The following is a 20,757-nucleotide window of genomic DNA, read 5'->3' on the forward strand; positions in this document are numbered from 1 at the left end:
TTTACCATTATTAACTATTCTACACACACCTCTTTTTTAACTTGCTTTACCAATTTCAGCTCCTAAATACTTCTTAACATGTTTAGGTATAGCAGGACTCTTCTTTGCAATATTCCTTATCATAAAATACTAAGAAAATTAAGTCCTATAAAACATTTTTCCTCAAGCAGACAGGTTCATAATAGTCAAACTCTTAAAATCAATAAGTGAAAACAGTTACACATGCTTCCAATTGCTGCACTGGCCACAACTGGTCATTCTACAAAGTGAATTTTTAGAATGCTTCTATTTCTCTCACCTGTGCAATCCATATTCTAAGTACTAATCTAACTTCTCCTTATAAGGAGATACAGGGAGATAAAGATACAAGGAGATAAATGAGAAACCTCCTCATTTATATATATTCACACTGTATTTGTGATTATATTTAAATATATAAAAAGTAACATTTTTTAAAAGTTATTTTTTAGCACATGGATTAGGCAAAAATGTAAAATTTTTAAATCACTTTTTAAAATAAAGTGACCCATGATGTAAAACCTAATCTATAATTTTAAAACTTTTCTGAATTATTTTAACTTAAATTTTTAATAGCACATAATACAGAGTTTTATATATACAAAAAACAATATACAATTTTGTACTGTGATACAGTACGACTCAAAACTTCCTTATACAGTCAACCAGGAGCTGGAATATCATAATCAACTAATAATACCTTGACTGAACATTTAAAGGAGATAAATGGAATCATTCTAAAAATGTCTTTTAACCTTACAGATTATAACTATCACATATATATAATACATATATATTTACATAGCTATTTTTCAGTGTTTATGATTATGCCTACAATAATTTCTATCAATATTTAAAATATTAAAAAAAATTTTTTTATCCTACTCAAGCCAGAAGGTCCTGATAGTATTTTCTAGAAAATTCTTTCTCTGGAGTCATTAAATACTGGGCTTATGAATATACACTAATTTAAGTCAAAAGATAAAAAATACTTTTAAAACACCTGTAAAAGCTACCTTGTGCTATATTAAATTAATTTTGTACTTAACAGGACTAAATTTCTTTTTAACTTACCAAAGTCACACAGTTTCAAAACGTCATTGTGGCTGATTAAGAGATTTTCTGGTTTTATATCTGGAGTATCAAGATTAAAAAACAATTATTAAAAAATGGGCCATGTACTACTGATTGACACTGTTAGATCACTGTAATGGCACTTAATTAGAAATAGAGTAATCTGAACACAAAACTGGTAGTAAAAAGCAGAGTAACACATTTTATAACAGTACACAAAAGTTTCAATTAATTTCGTTTTGAGAAACATGCAGACCACAATTTCAAAAATATCTTTTCCCCTTAAATCTTAAAGGCACTGACTGGATCTCTGAAAGGAATTTAAGGATGACTGAATCTAGGTTACCACATTTCAAAGAACTATTTTTACTTTATAAAATACTAATAATACAAATATTTGGAGATAAGAGTATAAAATGTTTACACCCATAAGATACTTTAAAAACACATACGAGACTAAGTAGATAGCATTATATTTCCTGGAGGAAAAAATACATAGAAGATACATTGTCTGTTATGATTTTATACATAATTTCTATTATTTATATATCTGTTTAGCTTCTCTGTGTGGTTCATGATCATAAATATCTAGTGCTGAAGCTATGCTGGATGAGTCAAGATAAGATTTCTCATTTTTTCCATGGAACTTCTGAAGATGTGGTGGGAGTTAAGGAGTAGAAATACACAGAAGATGCAGTTTAATTCACCCCTTTGGAGGCATCTCACAATTCTATTCTTAGAGTACTCATCATCTATATTATATGGTAGAAGTGAAAATGGAGAAAGGGAAGAGGTAGGGGTGAGATCTATAGATTGCAGAACCATCTGAACCATTTCAGATCAGATTTCAGAATTTGTAGATTTCAGTTTCTACTGCTAATTCACAATCATTAACTCACTATACACTTAACCAAATTATAGCATCGCTATGGAAATGCAGCTAAATCAGTTCCTTATTAATATCCTCAAACTGTAGCAGAGACTGTTATTAGAATCATTATCCTAGACACTAGATGTCCAGGTGACCAGGCCACCTCTCCATGCTGCCAACAACTTTTGTAAAGCAACTGCTATAAAAGACAAATGGAAGACAAATAACAAACTGTCTCTTTCCAGAAATAATAGGAGTTGGCATCCTTCACATGACCTTTAAGCTATTCTTAATGTTAAACTATTTTTAAAATGATATCGTTTTGTGTCTGTTTAGAAACACTAAAATGTAGTATTCATTTGCCTGATAATTCAAAGATAAGAAATGGATACTGCAACATTTTCTGACAAATATTTTTTAGCTTCATTATTGTTCAATGCGTGACTCTTGAATCCAAGAGATTATCAGGAGAAGATAAACAGTGTAGAGTTAAAGATGGTGCTGAGCATGTAATTTCTCTTTTATTGCTATAAACCATCCACCTCATGGCAGTAAAGAACAAAATAAAACAGTTTATGGAAGTATAATCATGGCCTTTATACAAGGCTGATCATGCCTAAAACTTGAAAACAATGGGCACTTTCCAGTAACAGGCAGGGAAAATCAGGAGGTAAAGATACATACTAGAGATCTTGGTCGAACAGAGAATGAGAAGTGACTGTCAACGGGGGCCAGTCACTTAGCATCATCTCTAAAGTCTGATTCTGGCTTGTTTCACATTACCAGATCTATCTGCAGGACCAAAAGGCAATGGAGAAGGTCGTTGCCCTCACCAAGCAAGCTGCAAAGTTTGCATTTGTTGAATTCTTTTATCACTAGGTACTTGTACTGCTGAAACCAGATCTGGTTATACAAACATTCGGAGATCTCACCATAATATCCAAATAAACGTGCAGTCCATCCTTTTGATGATACGAAAGGAGACCTGGAGCACAAATATCCTATACCTTCAAAATGTATTTAATTTAAACATAAAGTCAATGCCTATGTGAAATATTTTGTTAATGTTATTTGCTATTTTAATATTTTCCATTTTGAAAATTCCATACTTACCTCGATGAACAATATCATTCTTATGGCACCAGTGAATAGCTTTGATTAGCTGATAGATATAACTTTTTACTTTTTCAGGTGGAACTCCATTTGGCATTTCTTCCAGCAATTCAAGCATATTCTAAAAATTAAATAGAGAGCCATTGATCTCCAAAATTAGGTAGGCCCACAAATTATGTATTAAAATTTTTAAAAGCATCTTGGATGATAATTCATCTCATACACAGAATATATTTTTTAAAAAATTGCTTTGCTTTCCATCTATAATCTTTTTCATGCTAAAGCAGGATACTGTATTAAATCAAGGTTCTCTTTTTAAAAGAAATTCAGTTTTTGCTACTCCCCATAATATTCCTGTGTACTCTTCACTCTCTGAAACCTATCAGGCATCATTTTAGCCTAATTTTGAGGGAAAAGCAACACAAAGTAGGGAAAAGACACTGTAATATATAGAGGAGAGGGGAAACAGTCATTTTAACATAGTGCACTGTGCATCTCTGATAGAACTTCACAGTAAGATCAAGCCTGGAAATATTTCTGGGAGACCTGGAAAATATTCTTAAATGATCCCTAAGATTACCAGTAGTCAATATAATCAGAACAAATATTTTAAAAGGCTACAAAATACTGTTGAAATAAAAATTCACAGACCCCAAACAAATCAATATGCAAAAATCTTAGTCTGGAGTCAGAGACCGTTCTAAGATTCATGCACATTGTTTAAATAGAAATTCCACTTAATCAATTTCCAGTAAATTTCCAGATTAACTAAATATCCTCCATTTCCTCTGTAAAGCACAAGATTAAGGTCTATAGAATGATTAGAGTTTACTGTTTGTAGATGACCATCTAGGACACCAGTTCTCAAAGTGTAATCTGGATCTCCGGGAGTGGCGCTGTCTCAGAGGACCCGTGAAGTCAAAACTATATTCATAACAGTACTCAGCTGTTTGCCTTTTTCACTGTGTTGGCATTTATACTGGTGGCACCTTAGCATGAATCAAAGCATTAGATTCTTCAATGCCATATCCTTACATTTGAAAAAAAAGGAAAAGGTCAATTTCAGTAAAGGATGTCTTTGATGAAGCAGTAAAAATTATCACGTTTATTCAGTTACAGTTCTTGAGTACTTGTCTTTTTAGGAATCTACATGATAAAATGAGGAATACAACTAAACCACTTCTGCTGCATATCAAAGTATGCTAGCTGTCTTGGGGAAAAGCAGTTGGGTAATCAAGTTATAAATTGAACTAGTAATTTTTCTTGAGGCATACTATTTTTTACTTGAAAGAATGACTGATACACAAACATTTATGTTAACATGCAATGGGTTTTTTATTGTTATTTTAAATCAATCAATAAATATTTTTATATTCTTCAGTTTTGACTTCTAATATGATAAATATTAATAGATAAAACCCACATAAATACAAAGCTCTTAGGGTTCCCAATAATGTTAAGAATGTAAAGGAGTCCTAAGACCAAAAAGTTGCTCTAAAATTTTGTCCCTGCCAGTCAAGTTGCATACATATAACCAATCAGCTGCCTGTTTTTAATACTCTCATACCTATTTATAACAGATACATGTTACTTTAATATAATTATGTATCATATAAGCCAACTAAATGTTTTTTAAAAAGAGGTTTGCTGTTTATAAGAAAGGGAAGTTTAATAATTTGAAAAGACTTAAAGGAAAGCCACTACACATAATTCTATCTAATCAAATGTGAATGCAACTAGAAAACACTGGCAAGGGACAGTTGTGGTGGTAAGGATTCTGCACTGAGACTACTTTGCAATGTTTTTAAGTTTTCACTTCACTTTAAAGAAGCTGACACAGGATATCACTGATGCATTAAGGGTAGGATGTATGTAAGAAAGCCCATCAGAAATCCAACCAGAAGATCAATACCCACTCCTAAAGAGAATGTGGAAAATGAATGTATATTGATAAGTCTTAAGTTAAAATAAAATGTTTAAAGCATATATGTATCATTTTTTAGGGATTCTCCCCTGGAATTATCTTTTTCAATTAACAAATGCACGTGAGGAGTAAAAGGGCTTTGTAATAAAGAACATAAATTGTATGTCTCATTTACTATTCAACTCTAAATTCCTCACTTATAGAGAGAAATGTCCCCCAAAATCCATTCTTCCCTTACTAGAGCAATATATCTTATAGGTAGATGCATAAATGCCCAGAAAGAAGAGTACATTTTCCTCTGCCTTGCAGCTAGTATGGCTATGCAACTAAGTCCTGGCCAATGGGATGTGATAGCTGAAGCTCCATCCTGACCTTGAGGACAAGGGCCACTTCTGAGGGGTGGCAGACCATAAAGGCGGAAGCCACCTGGGATCTCCTACAGCTGTAGAGCAGAGGTACCATACCCATCTACCTTTGTATTCGTACTTGAGACAGAAACTTCTATTTTGTTTAAGCCACTGTAATCTTGTGTCTCTGCTACAACTCCCTACCCCTAAGAACATCTTTCTACTTGCCCTCTTGAGACTCACTGTCAATCATTAGGCACTGCTACTGATGGGAGGGTGATGGTCACCTTCAACTGAAAAACCGTAAGGCCAGCACAAGAATCCCAGGCTTAGAGGTCAGAAGACTGGAGTTCTGGTAGCAGCTCTGCCACTTATCAGCAGAGAGACTGCAGACATTACATACTGTCTGATACACATAGATGATTTCTCCGTTTGTTCATACGAAATTGTAAACAATCACCATGAGTAGAATTAGAAATAAAAAAGATAACTAAAATAGATCTGGCTGAATTTTATTATTTGGCAGCAAAATTGTAGACCACATGATTATTTTTGACAACTAAAAAATAAGCATCTGATTCTACAGCAATCCTTTTTTATTACTTTTTTTAAAATATCAAATTTCAGGGTTTTTTTCCCCAGTGGGAAGGATCCCTTAGGAAAATGCCTAAATTAACACAAAAAAAGAAGCCTTTAAACAGATTCTGGAAAAGCAACATAAAACAGTGTTTTAAGGCAACAAAGTTTATATTTTTTCAAGTTTTGCTTGTAATGAAATTACTATATACATATATATTTAATTAGAAAAATAATTTGTAAAGGCTGAATTAATTGAAAAGCCATATTACTGGTTAGCTGTCTTGGCAACTCTGCTTTCCATTTCATGATGATAATGCTGGTGGTGATACTCTGTCATTTATGACACAGAAAGCACCTGAGATTTAACCTAAAGCAAAGATAAACCTCTCCAGTCTTAATTTTAGATAAGAACACAGGAAATCAGCAGTAGCCACCTATTTACTCAGTAAGGAAACCTCTGAAAGGTCTGTCTGGCTCCAGTTTACTCTATTCTTGTGAAAGCACTTATTTCAGTTCTTGACAATAACCAACTGATGTAAGTCAGTTGCTGTTCAAGAAATTCATAGGTATATAATATTGTTTATGGCATTGGACATTTCCCCTCAGGTCATATGATTAAAACTGTCACTAAGAGTTAAGAACAATTATAAAAATATTAAAGCAAGTACAGAGACAACTCGAACAGTATGTGCTTTTTCTTCTTTTCTCCCACGCTTCTAATTCCTTACTTGTGGTCTCATCTACCTCCTCAAGCTTTACCTTCTGGCTCCTGGCACATCTTCTTCCCTCAAATAAAGCTACAACACTGGCAATTCAAAAAGGCTGCTTCATGAGCCCACTCATGAGCCATCTAGGTCTGATTCAGACACCCTGTGCCTGTGCAGTATCTTACACATACTTCTATCATCCTGTACCATCACTGTCAATTTATGTACCTCTCCCTCAGAGGCCTTGCTTACGTATAATTAAAACAAACGAAGTCTAAAAATTACTTGTTGAAGATAGAGTCTAAGACTTCAGAAGCCAAATCAATACACTGTTTAAATTTAAGATTATCTCTATATGGTTAAAGCGTACAAAATCCTTCAATATTTTTTCAGGATTTCTAATGACTCTGGGTAATACTTTCATTTTTACAGTCAGATTAAGAGCACAATGACAAGTAACATCCAACAATAATATTTTAATAGCATCCGAAACAGCGCTAAATAAAAGAATGAGGCAGACCTCTACTGTGTCAGTGACTTACTTTTTCAACATACTCAAACACCAAGTACAATTTCCCCCTCCGACGAAAGGCTTCCTTCAACTCCACAATGTTTTCCTGTTTGAGAGTACGAAGCATTTTAAGCTCTCGTAAAGTCGTTTCCTTGACTTCTTCATTTTCTAGAATGTAAACAATGGTGAATAGAATAAAATTAAAGCTTTCAAACCACTATTCAGGAAATTCTAAGAACACTGAAAACATACCAATTTCACTTTCCACTTTGAGTACTTCTGTATAAGAAGTCCAAGGATGGAATATCAAATATCAGATTTTCTTGTTGAAAGGATCAAGAATGAGAAACTTATAGAAGAAAAGGCTTACTTGACCAGCACGAACCTAACTTTCTGCTTGTATTTTCCTGTACTCTTTACTGCAAAGTGTATACATAAAACAGACTTACAGATACGACATAGGAATCCACTGTTGTGTTAACCCTACCACTACATACAGAGGAAGGAAGAGTATAAAAGGGTAAAAAGGAATCAATCATATCACTTGATTGGAGCTTCCATGCAGCATCTGTAGCCATTGAAATTTTCAAGTTGGGCCTAAAGCTTTGGCTTAAAAGAGCATTTTATTCCCCAGGCTGCATGTGAGTCACCTCTGTGAGCAGAGGTCACGTGCCCTGCATGTATCCACAGTGCAGCTCATAGTCGGCCTGCAGGGAACGCTAAGGGTGACTGATCTCTCTGAACAGCGGCTGCTGCCAGTTCCTGCTGTCCTCCTGTGGCATGTCCATCTGTCCACCCCCAGGTAGTGTAGTGTACTGGAATGGAGAACTTATGCTGAACCAATATACCCTTTCGTATCATCAACTCCACTCATGGTGAACCCTCAGACACAGAGGAAGGACAGAAGTCACATTAACGCTAATGGATCAATTGGCAGGGGAGCAAGTAAGGTACTATTTCATGTTAAAGGAATTTTTATAATAGCTTTAGATCTAGTTGGGACATCCTAACCGCCATAGTTACATATGTACATACAAAGAAGGATACAGGTTCTTAATCCCTGATCAGCATTCTGAAAACCAAAAACATCAGTCTAAAAACTGATATTTTTTCCCTAACTTTAAGGAAAATCTCTTTAGGAGCAAAACCTGAACTAACATGAAACCACTTATAAGTCTTTGTTTAACCTACTTAGTATAAATAATTCTTATATTTTGCTTTGGAAATAATACCTGATCACAGGATCCTAAGGTGACATGCCATATTTCCATTCTAAAATCTAAAAGTTATGAATTCTAAAATACATATGGCCCTAAGGTTTTGGGTAATGGTCAGAATCCTAGCTTGAAAGTCTAAGCTGTGTGACCCTCACATTCAGGCATGTCTGGGAAGGAAGAAAATAGGGTTAGGGACAGAGATGAGAAAGATGAAGATGCCTTCAAGAAAGAAATGTTTCCTAAGCAAAGTACACTATAGAAAAGACCCTAAATGGGACCAAAGAGGGAAGGGAGATCCTAAATGCAGGGCCAGCAGTACCTCTGAGATTATGGTCACCCCACACAGCTCAGGATCTTAGTTCCTGGACCAGGGACTGAATCTAGGAGCTGGCAGTGAAAATGCCAAGTCATAACCACTGGACCACCAGAGAATTCCCCTACCCCGCCGCCTTTCAAACTCGGTTTAAAGAAAAGAGACTATAATTAAATCAAAGTCAATGCTCCTTTGTGAACTGGTTACACAAGTGAAATACTCTCCTTACTTCAAGAAAACTGCTGGAGAATCCTGGAACAGGAATTCTGCCTATCAGAAGGCAGGAAGCAGCAGTAGCAAAGGCGGACAGTGGCACAGACAGTAAACCAATCCACCCACATCAGGGAGGTTAACTGGAAACCAGGTCCTCAGAGGGCCCATGTCGGAGCATGAAACAGGGGGCCACCTGGCAGTAGGGGCAATGTATGTGACGTGATTAGAGGACTTTCCAAAGTAGCTTAGAGGCTTGTGGGGGCAGATGTCCAGCTGTTCTGCAAACCAGGGCTGGGCCAGAGAACTGGTGTTTTGTAACTGTCAGAAGTGCTAAAGACTAGGGAGGCTAAATGCCTCCAGTCTTATGAAGAAGGCCAACCTGTTTCTCTGCTGTCCCATCTGAGTTACTCCCAAGGTTGAGGTAATCAAACTAAAATCCACCTATCTCTAAGACAGACTGCCACATAGATGGTCTTCTAATAAGGAAGTAATTCAGCAAGAGACAACTATACTACTCATGACCTGATCTTGTCTGCGTTTCCACCCTCATCTCATGCCCTTCTCTCCCTACCTTTATGTTAGTCTTTCGGTTCCCAAAAGAGCCCCAAACTTCATTTTTTAACCTTAGGGCCTTTGAGCTTATTCCCTCTGCTGAGAACCCTCATTACACTACCAGACTCTTTACAGGGCTAGCTCCTTCAGGCTTTAGTTTAAATGTCACTCGATCACTCAGCCAAAGCAAGCCTCCATCCCCATTAGTCCTCATCTCAGTACTCTGACTTTTCATTCACAAACCTTCCCACCATCTTTACTGATGTATTTGTTTGCTTACTGGTTTACCATCTATGTGGCCACCGTTGCTAATCCAAGAGCTCTAGGACGACGGGTCTAAGTTCTGCTTGGTATTCAATAATACACACCCAACCACCTAGGACTGGACCTGGTACAGAGGAGATCAATAAATACTTCCTACACAAATGCTTTTGATGGTGCTACGAGGAAATCTTTGCCCATATGTGGCTAGCTCTTATTCCCATAAAACATGGGAAGCAGCAATATGATATCAAACAAAAGGCACTTTGCCTTCCTGGTTTTGAGGACAGTGTTTTCAAGCTTCTTTCTCTAGAACTTTGAAAGGGCCATTTTTCAGACAGTAAGACAAACTGAATTTATTTTCCCTATTTATTTTACCTCTGCCCCTAGTAGTCTACAATATGTGATTATGAAAAATGAAGACTGCAGAAAACTGACAGCACCGAGGGTCAAGAACACATATATATTTGGTTATTAGAACATCCCTAAGCTATGCTGGAGCTGGTTACAAATAAATGGTGCCACAAAGTAAAAGGTAAATAAAGCTGGTATACTTTTTCTAATCAAAAGCTTGGGGAATTCTTGGCACTGAAAAACAGGTACCTTTGTATCATTACCAACTTGTGGCAGTTTCACTTTGCTAACAGATAAAGCCAAATGGCCAAAGCAGCATGGCTGTCATAGAAGGAACACTGAAGTAGGATCCAGGAGACCTAGATTTTGGACCCTTTTAACCAACTAACAATGTAACATGTGACTCTGGGCAAGCCATTTAACTTTTCATTCATAAAATAACTAAATGGACACTCCTCCACACCCACACAGTATCCTAAAAAGTCCCATGGCCTTTCCCAAATCTAATAATCCATGATTTCTTTTCATTAAGATCTCATTGATTATGTGCCTAAACTCCACTGAATTTTGGTACTTTGTTACATATATATTTATTATTTGAATCTATACTAACTTTGCTAAACAACGGCTAAAGAGAAAAGAAAAACAAATCATCAAAAAGAAGGTCACAAAATCACTTAGTATGCAGAGCCACCTCATTTAAGCAGCTCATCTTGTTTAGGAAGTGAAGGCTCTTCTAATTTATGCCACTCAGTTATTAAAAGTTGAGGTAAGCACTTTAGCACTAAGATTGTAATGAATGGGAACAGGAAGAAAGTAGAGTTATTAATTCTGTAAGTGAAAGTAAAAATGCACACTCTTCATTATCTGGAAATTCCATTATTCTTGTTCCTATGAGTACTTTTAAAGGTTCCTGGCCTACTCCATGTACTTTATGATGAAAATTGTGGCACTAAATGATTAGATGATGGGGAAAAGGAATGTACATTCCACTTATACATGCTTCTCTCCTCAGAGGTTCAGAAAGTAGCAAAGCTGTTGAGTAAGGCAGATTTTTAAAGGTAGATGCATAGCCTACTGAAGTGGGCACAACACCCCCTGCCTTCCAGTTGAAATAATCTCATGGCTTTTTATTTAGGCTGTGTGTGTGTGTGTGTGTGTGTGTGTGTGTGTGTGTGTGTCACATCTGACTCTTTGCAACCCTACGGACTGTAGCCCACCAGGCCACCTCTACCCATGGAATTCTCCAGGCAAGAATACTGGAGTGGGTTGCCATTTCCTTCTCCAGGGGAACTTCCCAACCTAGGGATCCAACCCGGGTCTCCCGCATTACAGGCAGATGCTTTACCGTCTCTGTGACTTCCCTGGTGGCTCAGATGGTAAAGCATCTGCCTGCAATGCAGGAGACAGGGGTTTGATTCCTGGTCGGGAAGATCCCCTGGAGAAGGAAATGGCAATCCACTCCAGCACTCTTGCCTGGAAAATCCCATGGACGGAGGAGCCTGACAGGCTACAGTCCATGGGGTCACAAAGAGTCAGACATGACTGAGCGACTTCACTTTCACTTTCACTCCAGTTCACAAATGAAGAAACCAAGTCTAGAAATAATAACTTTCTCAGGGCAAGTGAAGGGAATGTCACACCACAGGGACAGAGGTGACATGGTGTAAAGGCAGTGGGTGAGCTTTGGAGAGTGAGTTGTAACACCCAAATTCAGGCCTAGACTGTTTCTGCTTCATTACATGGCAAAGCAGCACAGTGTCAGTGGAAGAAAAGCTCAGTGAAGATCCTGGGGTCTGTGTCTTAGTCTCAGTTAATCAAATAGTAGCTGTGGTTCCTCAGCAGTAAACTAGTATTAGCATTCTACTAGATGCTGCTGAAGGCCCTTCCATGTGATTCCTGCTTATATGCATGCTGATAGACCTGGACATCAATTACCATGGAGGGTGTTTAGCTTAGTACAGGTAGTGCTTCTGACAAAGTTCTGTAAATTCTGCTGCTGCTGCTGCTGCTAAATCGCTTCAGTTGTGTCCGACTGTGTGCGACCCCATAGACAGCAGCCCACCAGGCTTCCCCGTCCCTGGGATTCTCCAGGCAAGAATACTGGAGTGGGGTGCCATTTCCTTCTCCAATGCATGAAAGTGAAGAGTGAAAGTGAAGTCACTCAGTCGTGTCCGACTCTTTGTGACCCCATGGACTGCAGCCTACCAGGCTCCTCCGTCCATGGAATTTTCCAGGCAAGAGTACTGGAGTGGGGTGCCATTGCCTTCTCTGAAATTCTACTGAGTGATGACTAAACAGTAGGGTCAGAAAAAGGACATTAAAAAAAAAAAAACTAACTAACTAACCTATTTCTAACCTTGCCAGCAAGGCTGAAAGTTAACATACATAAAAATCAAGGAGGGAGATACAAAGTAAAAGAAAACAATTTTTAAGAAGAAAGATCACAGGAGCGAAAGAAATGCAAAGATAAATGATGAAAAGAGAAAAATCCAAAGATGAGCAGAAACTCTTCTGTAACCCTATTTTTAAAGAACTGTGGGCTTTGAAAAGAAGTCCAGAAATAACTATAACCTACTTTATGAAATCACAAACTTGACACTTTTGTATAGCCAAAGAGGCACCCCAAAATGGACTTTAAACACGTACTCTGTGGGGAAAAGTCAAGCCATCATGGTACAAAACCATAACGGTGCCATTTTTGAGTCTGGATGCCCTGACTGAAGAGGGAACATCAACAGGAGGCAAGAAAAATGGCCAGAGGGGTTTAAATGGTGGTGCTGCTGTCATATATACCAAAAATGATGAGAACTCTTAAATCTTCAGAGATGAAGGCCAGATAAAGCACAATGGAAATGGATTAAAACATGAAAGGTGCAAAATGTTCACCAAATTCAAGAAGAATCCCTGAAGTTTGAAAGAGATCCATTTTGGTCATTAAAAATAAGTGTGGTGAAATCATGACTAGCTCAAACTTAGTGAACTCATTCATCTGTTTAACCAAGGGTTGGAAAGTCTGTCTCAAGGCCTCTCTTACACAGAAATCAGATTCTTGAATTTAAAGATTATGAACCCTTGTTTTGTACAAGTATACAAAGTAAGAGACCAGAGTTCCCTTGATTCTGAGATCAGAATAAAACTTTCCAGTGTCTGAGTAAAAATAAGGATGACATAAACTGGAGGAAAGAATGATCAATTAAACATTTTCTTATGATTAAGAACAACTATGTCCATTCCAAGGTAAAATATTTATCTATAGAAACCATAAACAGGAGCAAGATATGAAATGCAAGCAATTTTGATAGAAAAGCAAAGACACAGCCTAAATTCTATCTTAACCATTGACTACTACACAACTCCCTCAAAGTCAGCCTCCTTGTCATGTATGGAGGCCCAATGACAAGTGAGGAGGATCTCTCCTCACCCTATCACCCGTACATTCAGGAAGGGCTGAAAAGTTCGAATAAACAAAAGGTACTATCACATCAGATGATTCAAAAGTTTGTCAAAAATAAGTTTTAGACCACAGGACTTCTTTAATTAAAGGTTGAACAGGGTTTGTAATTCTTGCTGGTCCAAAGCTATCTAAATTAGTGCTCTTGGATTATTTAAAGAATTGAGCATGGTAGACACTGGCATATAAGAGAATGCTGATCCAAAAGTGATAGAAGATTATCATCTGAATATCAAATCTCAATGTACAAGATTGGAATTATAGGAAGGGTAGGAGGATTAGCCTCAATTTATCATTATACATAGCCTGAAATGTACCTTTTAACTAAATAATCTCTAGTATCTTTTTGGTCTCTGATAATTTTTCTTTTCTCAGAAAAATACAAATACATACTGAGTAGAATTAATTCTATGGAGACTTCTGGTTGGTTAGGTATTTATTAGGTAAGTGTTTCTCTGTGGAAACTTATATTAATAGACAAATTTATAATACTATCATTCAGGGTTATCATCAAGAATTCATTATCTGAGACTCCACATTTATGATGATGAATAAAGAAACAAAAGTCATCAAAATAGAAAATATTAACAAATGAAAGGATCTCAAATAAAAATGTATTCACTCAAGCATTCCTTTCTTTTAACAGGGGTTTTTAATTCCCACCAGTGTGTCAAAGTTTTTCAGGGAAAATCATAGCAAAGACACTGATAAATGACCTGATGGAGTTATACCAGTTAACTGGAAAGAGAGAAAAAAAAAAAAAAAAAAAACTGACAAGGATGAAGACAAGAAAAAAAAAAAAAAAAACAGGAACATACTGAAAAAGAAGTGACAAAACCTTTTGTATACTTTTAATGACCTTTTTATTGTGAAAGTCATTCATTGACCTAGCCTATAGTTTTACTGTAAAAATTGCCCCACCCCGCCAAAAGATAATACTTGATTCTTTTCTCTAAGAAATAGTACATAGTTGTTATTATAATCTAAATTGTGTTAACTATAAGATAAAGTAAATTTATTTTCATAATTTTAATTACTTTTTTTCAACTTAAAACTCTCAATTTAACTTTTTATTTACTATAAAATTTTGGTTTCCCTTTTAAATAATAATCTAGGATAATAACGACTTCTTGAACTAAACAGCAGTCTACCTTAAAATGATGCTCAAAAAATGGTTAATGTAAATTTGTGGATACATATGAATTTAACAAGAAAATAGGACATTATCATAATCTTTTAAAGCTAACAGAAGATAATATATATACTCAAAAAATATTCCTTGATACCATCAGCATGAGAATACTTGATTAGCTTGAATGTGGGTCAGACCAAGTTCAGATCCCATTTCAGTTTAACAATGTTTTTGCAAAATTATTTCATTACCTTCACAAAGATTTTTAAATACTGGATTTAGAAAAGTCAGTATGACAATATCAAAAGAATATATTCAGGATAACTAATAAAGGAAACTCATGGGAGCTATATGACAATAAGGGCAATATTATGAAACAATATTTTTAATTATAATTAGCTTGACTAAAATTTAAGATGATAAACTGATACAGAATTAAGTGGTTTACATAGGGGTTGAATGGACATCCTCACCAACACTAGACTATCTATGTACACTTCACACTCCAAAAGGGTATTAACTGCACATGTTCCCTTGCTTTCCATTAAGCACAGTAATACTCTGGCAGGAGGAAAAGGGTAAAGACAGAAAAGATTGTGTTAGGTCTCCCAGGGAGAACTGGAAATAATAGGAAAGTGTGCCTAGGATAGGCCTGGAACTGAGAAGTTAGGAATAATTGGATACATTTTCATATTCTATCACTGAAATATTTAGGAAGTATCCCTCCAGAAGTATGTACAGGCATGCCTACAAAGTGTCCAGGTGCAAGGTGGTAAGTGATGGGGCTGCATGCTTCTGAGGTATAGTAACTGATAATGGCCCAGCAGAGATGAGGGCAGAGTGGATTCGTGTTTTGTCAGCTCAGTGAAATAAGAGCTGATCAAATGTTTCCCATGTTTAGACTACCAATACAGTCCTGGGATGCCACAACTAGAAACAATCTCTCTCACCTCAAAATTATGCAAAGTGATTCAGGCACTGACTGCTTTCTACTCTTTTACTGCTTTTTATTTACAGGTCTTAATTCTAATTGATCAGAAACTTCTTGAAATTATCCAGACCTGATTTACCTTCATTGATCTTACAGCACCTGGTTCAGTACTCAGTGGAATTTTTTTTTTTTTGGCAACACCATCCAGCATGGTGCTGTTAGTTCTCTGACCACGGATCAAACCCAATGCCCCTGCAGTAGAAGTGCAGAGTCTTAACCACTGGACTGCAAAGGAAGTCCCCAGTGCTCAATGAATTTCAACAGATACACTACTGATTGCCAATCTGAAGGTACTCTAATGTGGGGTCAAATATATCACTTAATTGAAGCTAAGAATTGGTATTCTATAGGATAGAGGTTATAAAGAATTGGGTATTTATTTTTTTAAAAGCAATGACATATGTGGCCTAGATTGCACTGCTTTTCAAAAATTTGATGACACATTATTTCTGGTGGTAACTGATGGTCGACAATGTGCCTTACAAGATGAATGCACAGTCAGAAGTTTTTATATGCAGGCAAAGGTTATGCTTTGATCTACTGTTGCAGCCACTCTTTTTAGTAGAACACCATTTGTCTCCTGGCCACCTGTGGTTAACCCAAAGCCACTGCTCAAAGAGCTCACTTCCAATGGTCTCCTAGTGGGTTGGCCTGGGGCTATTGCTTCCTATTAGACTACAGGTATATCATTTGAAGTAGGGCTTTTTTGGGTTTTGTTTTTAAAGAATTAGCTAAAGTACTTTTTTTTTTTTTTTTTGGCCTACTCTTTAAGGCTGCCAAGACAAGGCTAAAATTCCCAGCTGACGTGCATGTGCTCCACATAACCAGCACATCAGAGCTGGGTTACATCAAATACTACTGTCTCTACCCTAGGAATTGTTAGTGAGGCCCATTTGTTATTTAATGTTTGCTAAGTCTCTAAGGTAGGGGTGGTGAATGTTCACAAATACAGAGGCTGGTATCTGACAGTACACAGTCGCTGTGTGCTGATGAAGGTAGGCTATGAATGCTATTGTCACGCTTCCAACTAGATATGATCGGTTGATGTTATGGTGGGATCTTTCACTCCTGTAGCACTAGTTTTCAAATGGCAGGCTGTGAATCAAAATATTTGATGCCAAAATAGGTACTTGTATGAATTTATATGAGCAAGAAAGAACAGAAAATAAAGAACCTCACATTAGTAAAATAACCTTGTGAAACTTTTCCTTCAGTTATATACATATGATATTATGTATGAGAACACTGTGTTAGGAGGTAAAAAATATTTCTGCTTGGAGTCTCTGTCAAAAAAAAAAAAACTGAAAAAAATGCTACCTGGATCTTCTTAGAGGCCACGTCTGTCTTTGGAGTCAGTTTTACTACTTGGCTGTATTTGTATGGCCAATAATAGTCTTGATTTAAAACCTAATGGCCTACTGAAATGCTTTATTTTTTCTCCTGTACATTACTTTCACTGGGTACACTATTTTTGTTGTTGTTAATATTTTATTTTAAACCTTGCCCGGTATAAGGCAAATTTAATACTCCATTTGAAATGGTCTCTATGTGACCAAAGCTTCCAAGTATGGTATTTCTTCTTGAAAAGCTTTTCTTTTCCCAATGAGTTATTCTAAATATAAAACCATTCCCTCTGTACTGTCTACATACTACTTATCTTTGTATTTCTATCTAACTAGGAGATCACAGTAACCAATACCAGAGCCTTTAACACAGCACTCACTACTTGGATGAACCCAGGAAGTATTTACTTCAAATAAGTTTTCTCATTTTAAACTGTTAGTATGTGGAAACAGTGTAAATAGCACATCTTCTGTCCAGCATTTGAAGCAAGATTTCCAATGCTGTCTCTTTAAAACACAAACTGAATTTTCTGATATCATGAGATTTGAAAATATTCACACAAGAGGAACTAGATGTTTCAAAGCAAAGCATGATGATCAATAAGATATATTTATTATACTTTCTGAGATTGAGACTCTAAAATCTAAGGAACATAGTCTAATCAGCTAGATCTCATCTCTTCCATATTCGATTCACAAAAACTAAATACAGAAAGAAAAAAAATATATATATACCTTCACTGTCCTTGAATTTCTTGATTGCCACAATTTCATGCGTTTCCTGCAAAGGAAAAGAGGCAGAAGAAAAGTCATTCTCTAGTGTTTTTCAAACTAGGAATCCCAACTGTCTGGAGGTATATTCTGAAACAGAGTAGCAAGAACTTAGAGAATAAAAAATAAATCCTCCTTGTCCTCAGTCCCTCATTTCTCAGTTCCAAAACTGTCTTTCTTACTACCCTGCAGGCATTGTCAGGGAAGGAAAAGGAGAATGGGAAGAGGCTAGGGGACCAAGGGCTTATCTGGCTGAACATGGATGAACCAGCAGTGCCAATGTCTTGAGGCAACGCAAAAGTAGCAGGATGGATGACAATAGACAACATCTATATGGCCCTCTGAAACCCAGGGACGCATTTAATTGGGTTTCTTATATCAGAGAAAAAACTTCTATAATACTTGGTAGCTGCTGGTAGCAGAATACCTCTTCCAAGTCTCCTCCTTTCACTTATCTCTTCCTAACAAACCTATCTTCCTAACCTATCTAGTTATTCACCAGCTCCTCCCCATTAACACCCATTTCAAATCCGAAGTGGATAAATATTTGCCACCAAATACCAATCATTAACGTCCCCCTGCCTTTATTTAGCCCTCCTGAATTAACAGAAGTAGTTGGTGAGAAGAACCCTACTTTCAACTGAAACATCACAAGTTCTTTTGTTTGTTTTTTTTTTTTTTTTGGCTGGAAGAGAAGAAAAAGGCTAGAAAGTAAATGGAAATGTTAAGGATTAAGTATAACTACGCTAAATATTTCATGTCTAATATTCTAGCCTATAAAAGGAATAAAAAAGCTTTTGGCAAAATAACATATAGATTCTTCAAAGTCAACATGTCATATAAAAAGGTCTTCTGGATAATTAAGGCCTGCTCTTTTCTACTCCAAGTAGGGATACTTTCAGATCTGTAAGAGCAAACCTTTTATAAAACTTTGTCCCTGCATCAAAACAAAAACAGACACAATATAAGGTAATAACCAGAAGGGTACAAAATCATTAACTTATCCAAAATACATGCTTTTCTCCTACGTTCCTTATAAAAGCAAAGGGAATCATAAAAGTAGGGAGAAAAAAATAAATTTTTTAAAAGTGACCGTTATGGTGAAAGATAAACCCTGAGTCATAACCACGTCTGTACATCAAACCCTGTTTCTCACCTGCCTGTTGAAAATAGTAGAAAATACCAGCTTTCATATTTGTGTTACAGGGGGAAAATTATCTGAAAGTGCTATAGGCTACTGAGGAAAAAGATTCTTATTAAGGTTATTATGTTTTTGTTTTTTTTAACGGGAGAAACAGAATGTAAAGTACAGAGAGCTCTGGGGATACAATTTATTTGTATATCGGCAGACCTTCTGATTTAAACTCAGCTGTCCAGGTACTTTCTGTTACCTGGTTTCATTATTGAGAAAGAAAACTGCAAAGTCAAAAGTGATGTGGAGGATGATCACCTAGAATATTAACAGAGGTACCAGGTAACTCTGCTAGGTATGCTACTCTCTCTTAATACACCAACATTGTTTTTTTACCCTGCTCCTTTTCAAATGGCTCCAGCTAGCAACCCACCTACAGTCTAAGGGAAAGTACAAAACCCTATCAAGAAAACTGCTCACAGCACAAAGAAGGGGCAGCAGGATGGCATCCAGGAAGAGAGCCCAACTGCCCACATTTCAACTGAGTGTATGTAGCATTTCATCCTATAGTGGACATTTTTTTGTTGCGTCCTAAGTGTCAAAGCTTTGTTTGATTTTATAAAAGGTCTTGCTTAGTTCAAAACTGCCCACTGATATGACTACATATTTAAATTTATGACTGCCACCATCTTGAAAAAAGAAATTCATCAGACTTTCCCCCTGGCAATCTCATAAATAGAATTTACAGTATAAAACAGTTGCCTGAAGGCGGGGGGGAGGGTCAAATAAAATGAAATGTTTATTCCTTTATTTATTCTTTCATCAATACCACGAAAATCCTCTTTCGACTCAACACACACACACACACACACACACACTCTCTCAATATGGGTTTTCTATTTACTTACAGAACAAAGTCAAACGGATGGAAGTTTTCTACATACAGTCAATTCAATGTATGGTGGAAAACACACACAATTAAGAGAAGATGCTGGAAAATTTAACATTTTTATTCATACTACTTATAAAACTAATATGAACTCATATAAAAGAATATAAAGGGATATAAGAGTATAAAAAGAAATTAAAAAACTATATAACCCTTCCTAATAATACTTGATAATATTTTCTTCCAGTAAAATTTTCTCAAATTGGAAGAACCTGAGCACACATATACTGTGTTGTATGTTGCTTTTAATTCACTTGATATTGTACATGGAATATTCTGACCTGTCATTAAATACTTTTTAAAACCACTGTCTTTAATAGATGGTTATTTTACCAGTCTACTAATGAACACACTTCATCTGCATCTTCATTTCCATAAAGCAAATTCTGTAACTGATAATTCTGTAACTGATAGGTCAAGGGGTATGAACTGATATATCCAAAAATATATAATTTTACAGTTCCTTTCAGCAGCATGAGAACCCACTCTACAACCACAGCCAACACTAAATACAATCATTAAAAAATCTTTAGGTACCAATGAGATCAGAGGTTTGTTTCTGAACTAATATTACCTGGAAATAAAAGAACTTAGAAAAGTTTTCTTCTAGCAACCTTAAATATTGTTTCTACTCCTGTATGTCTAAAGTTTCCATTAGAAACCTTGTAACTTTAAGGCTGAACTTTTCGTAATTGTTTTATGTGTTTCATTCATTATTACATCCTAAGTGTCTAGAATGGCAGGCACATAGTAGGTTTTCAATAAATATTTCATGAATGACTATTTCATGAGTGAATTAATCAAAACTGACCTATCAGTTTTGTTCTTTTCTTTCCTTCCTTTTGGATTTCTCATGGGTCCTTATTTCAGCCGTCTGCACTTTTTGCCTCATGTCAGCTCGTTGCCATGATAGAGGCCATACCCTCCTGGC

At 36.3% G+C, this 20,757-nt stretch overlaps 1 protein-coding gene across 3 annotated transcripts in view; it reads right to left on the minus strand.

The window, feature by feature from the left end:
- CDKL5 (cyclin dependent kinase like 5) overlaps positions 1-20,757 on the minus strand; it is a 178,646-nt gene that overhangs the window by 45,590 nt on the left and 112,299 nt on the right. For all 3 annotated transcript variants that reach the window (XM_024988495.1, XM_059883891.1, XM_059883892.1), the window contains 4 exons: positions 17,710-17,755; positions 7,176-7,312; positions 3,077-3,197; positions 1,093-1,152 (listed from right to left, as the gene is read on the minus strand). In XM_024988495.1, coding sequence (XP_024844263.1) covers positions 1,093-1,152; positions 3,077-3,197; positions 7,176-7,312; positions 17,710-17,755 — 364 coding nt within the window. The remainder of the gene's footprint in view (positions 1-1,092; positions 1,153-3,076; positions 3,198-7,175; positions 7,313-17,709; positions 17,756-20,757) is intronic.

The sequence above is a fragment of the Bos taurus genome, chromosome X, assembly GCF_002263795.3.
Source record: "Bos taurus isolate L1 Dominette 01449 registration number 42190680 breed Hereford chromosome X, ARS-UCD2.0, whole genome shotgun sequence".
NCBI lineage: Eukaryota > Metazoa > Chordata > Mammalia > Artiodactyla > Bovidae > Bos > Bos taurus.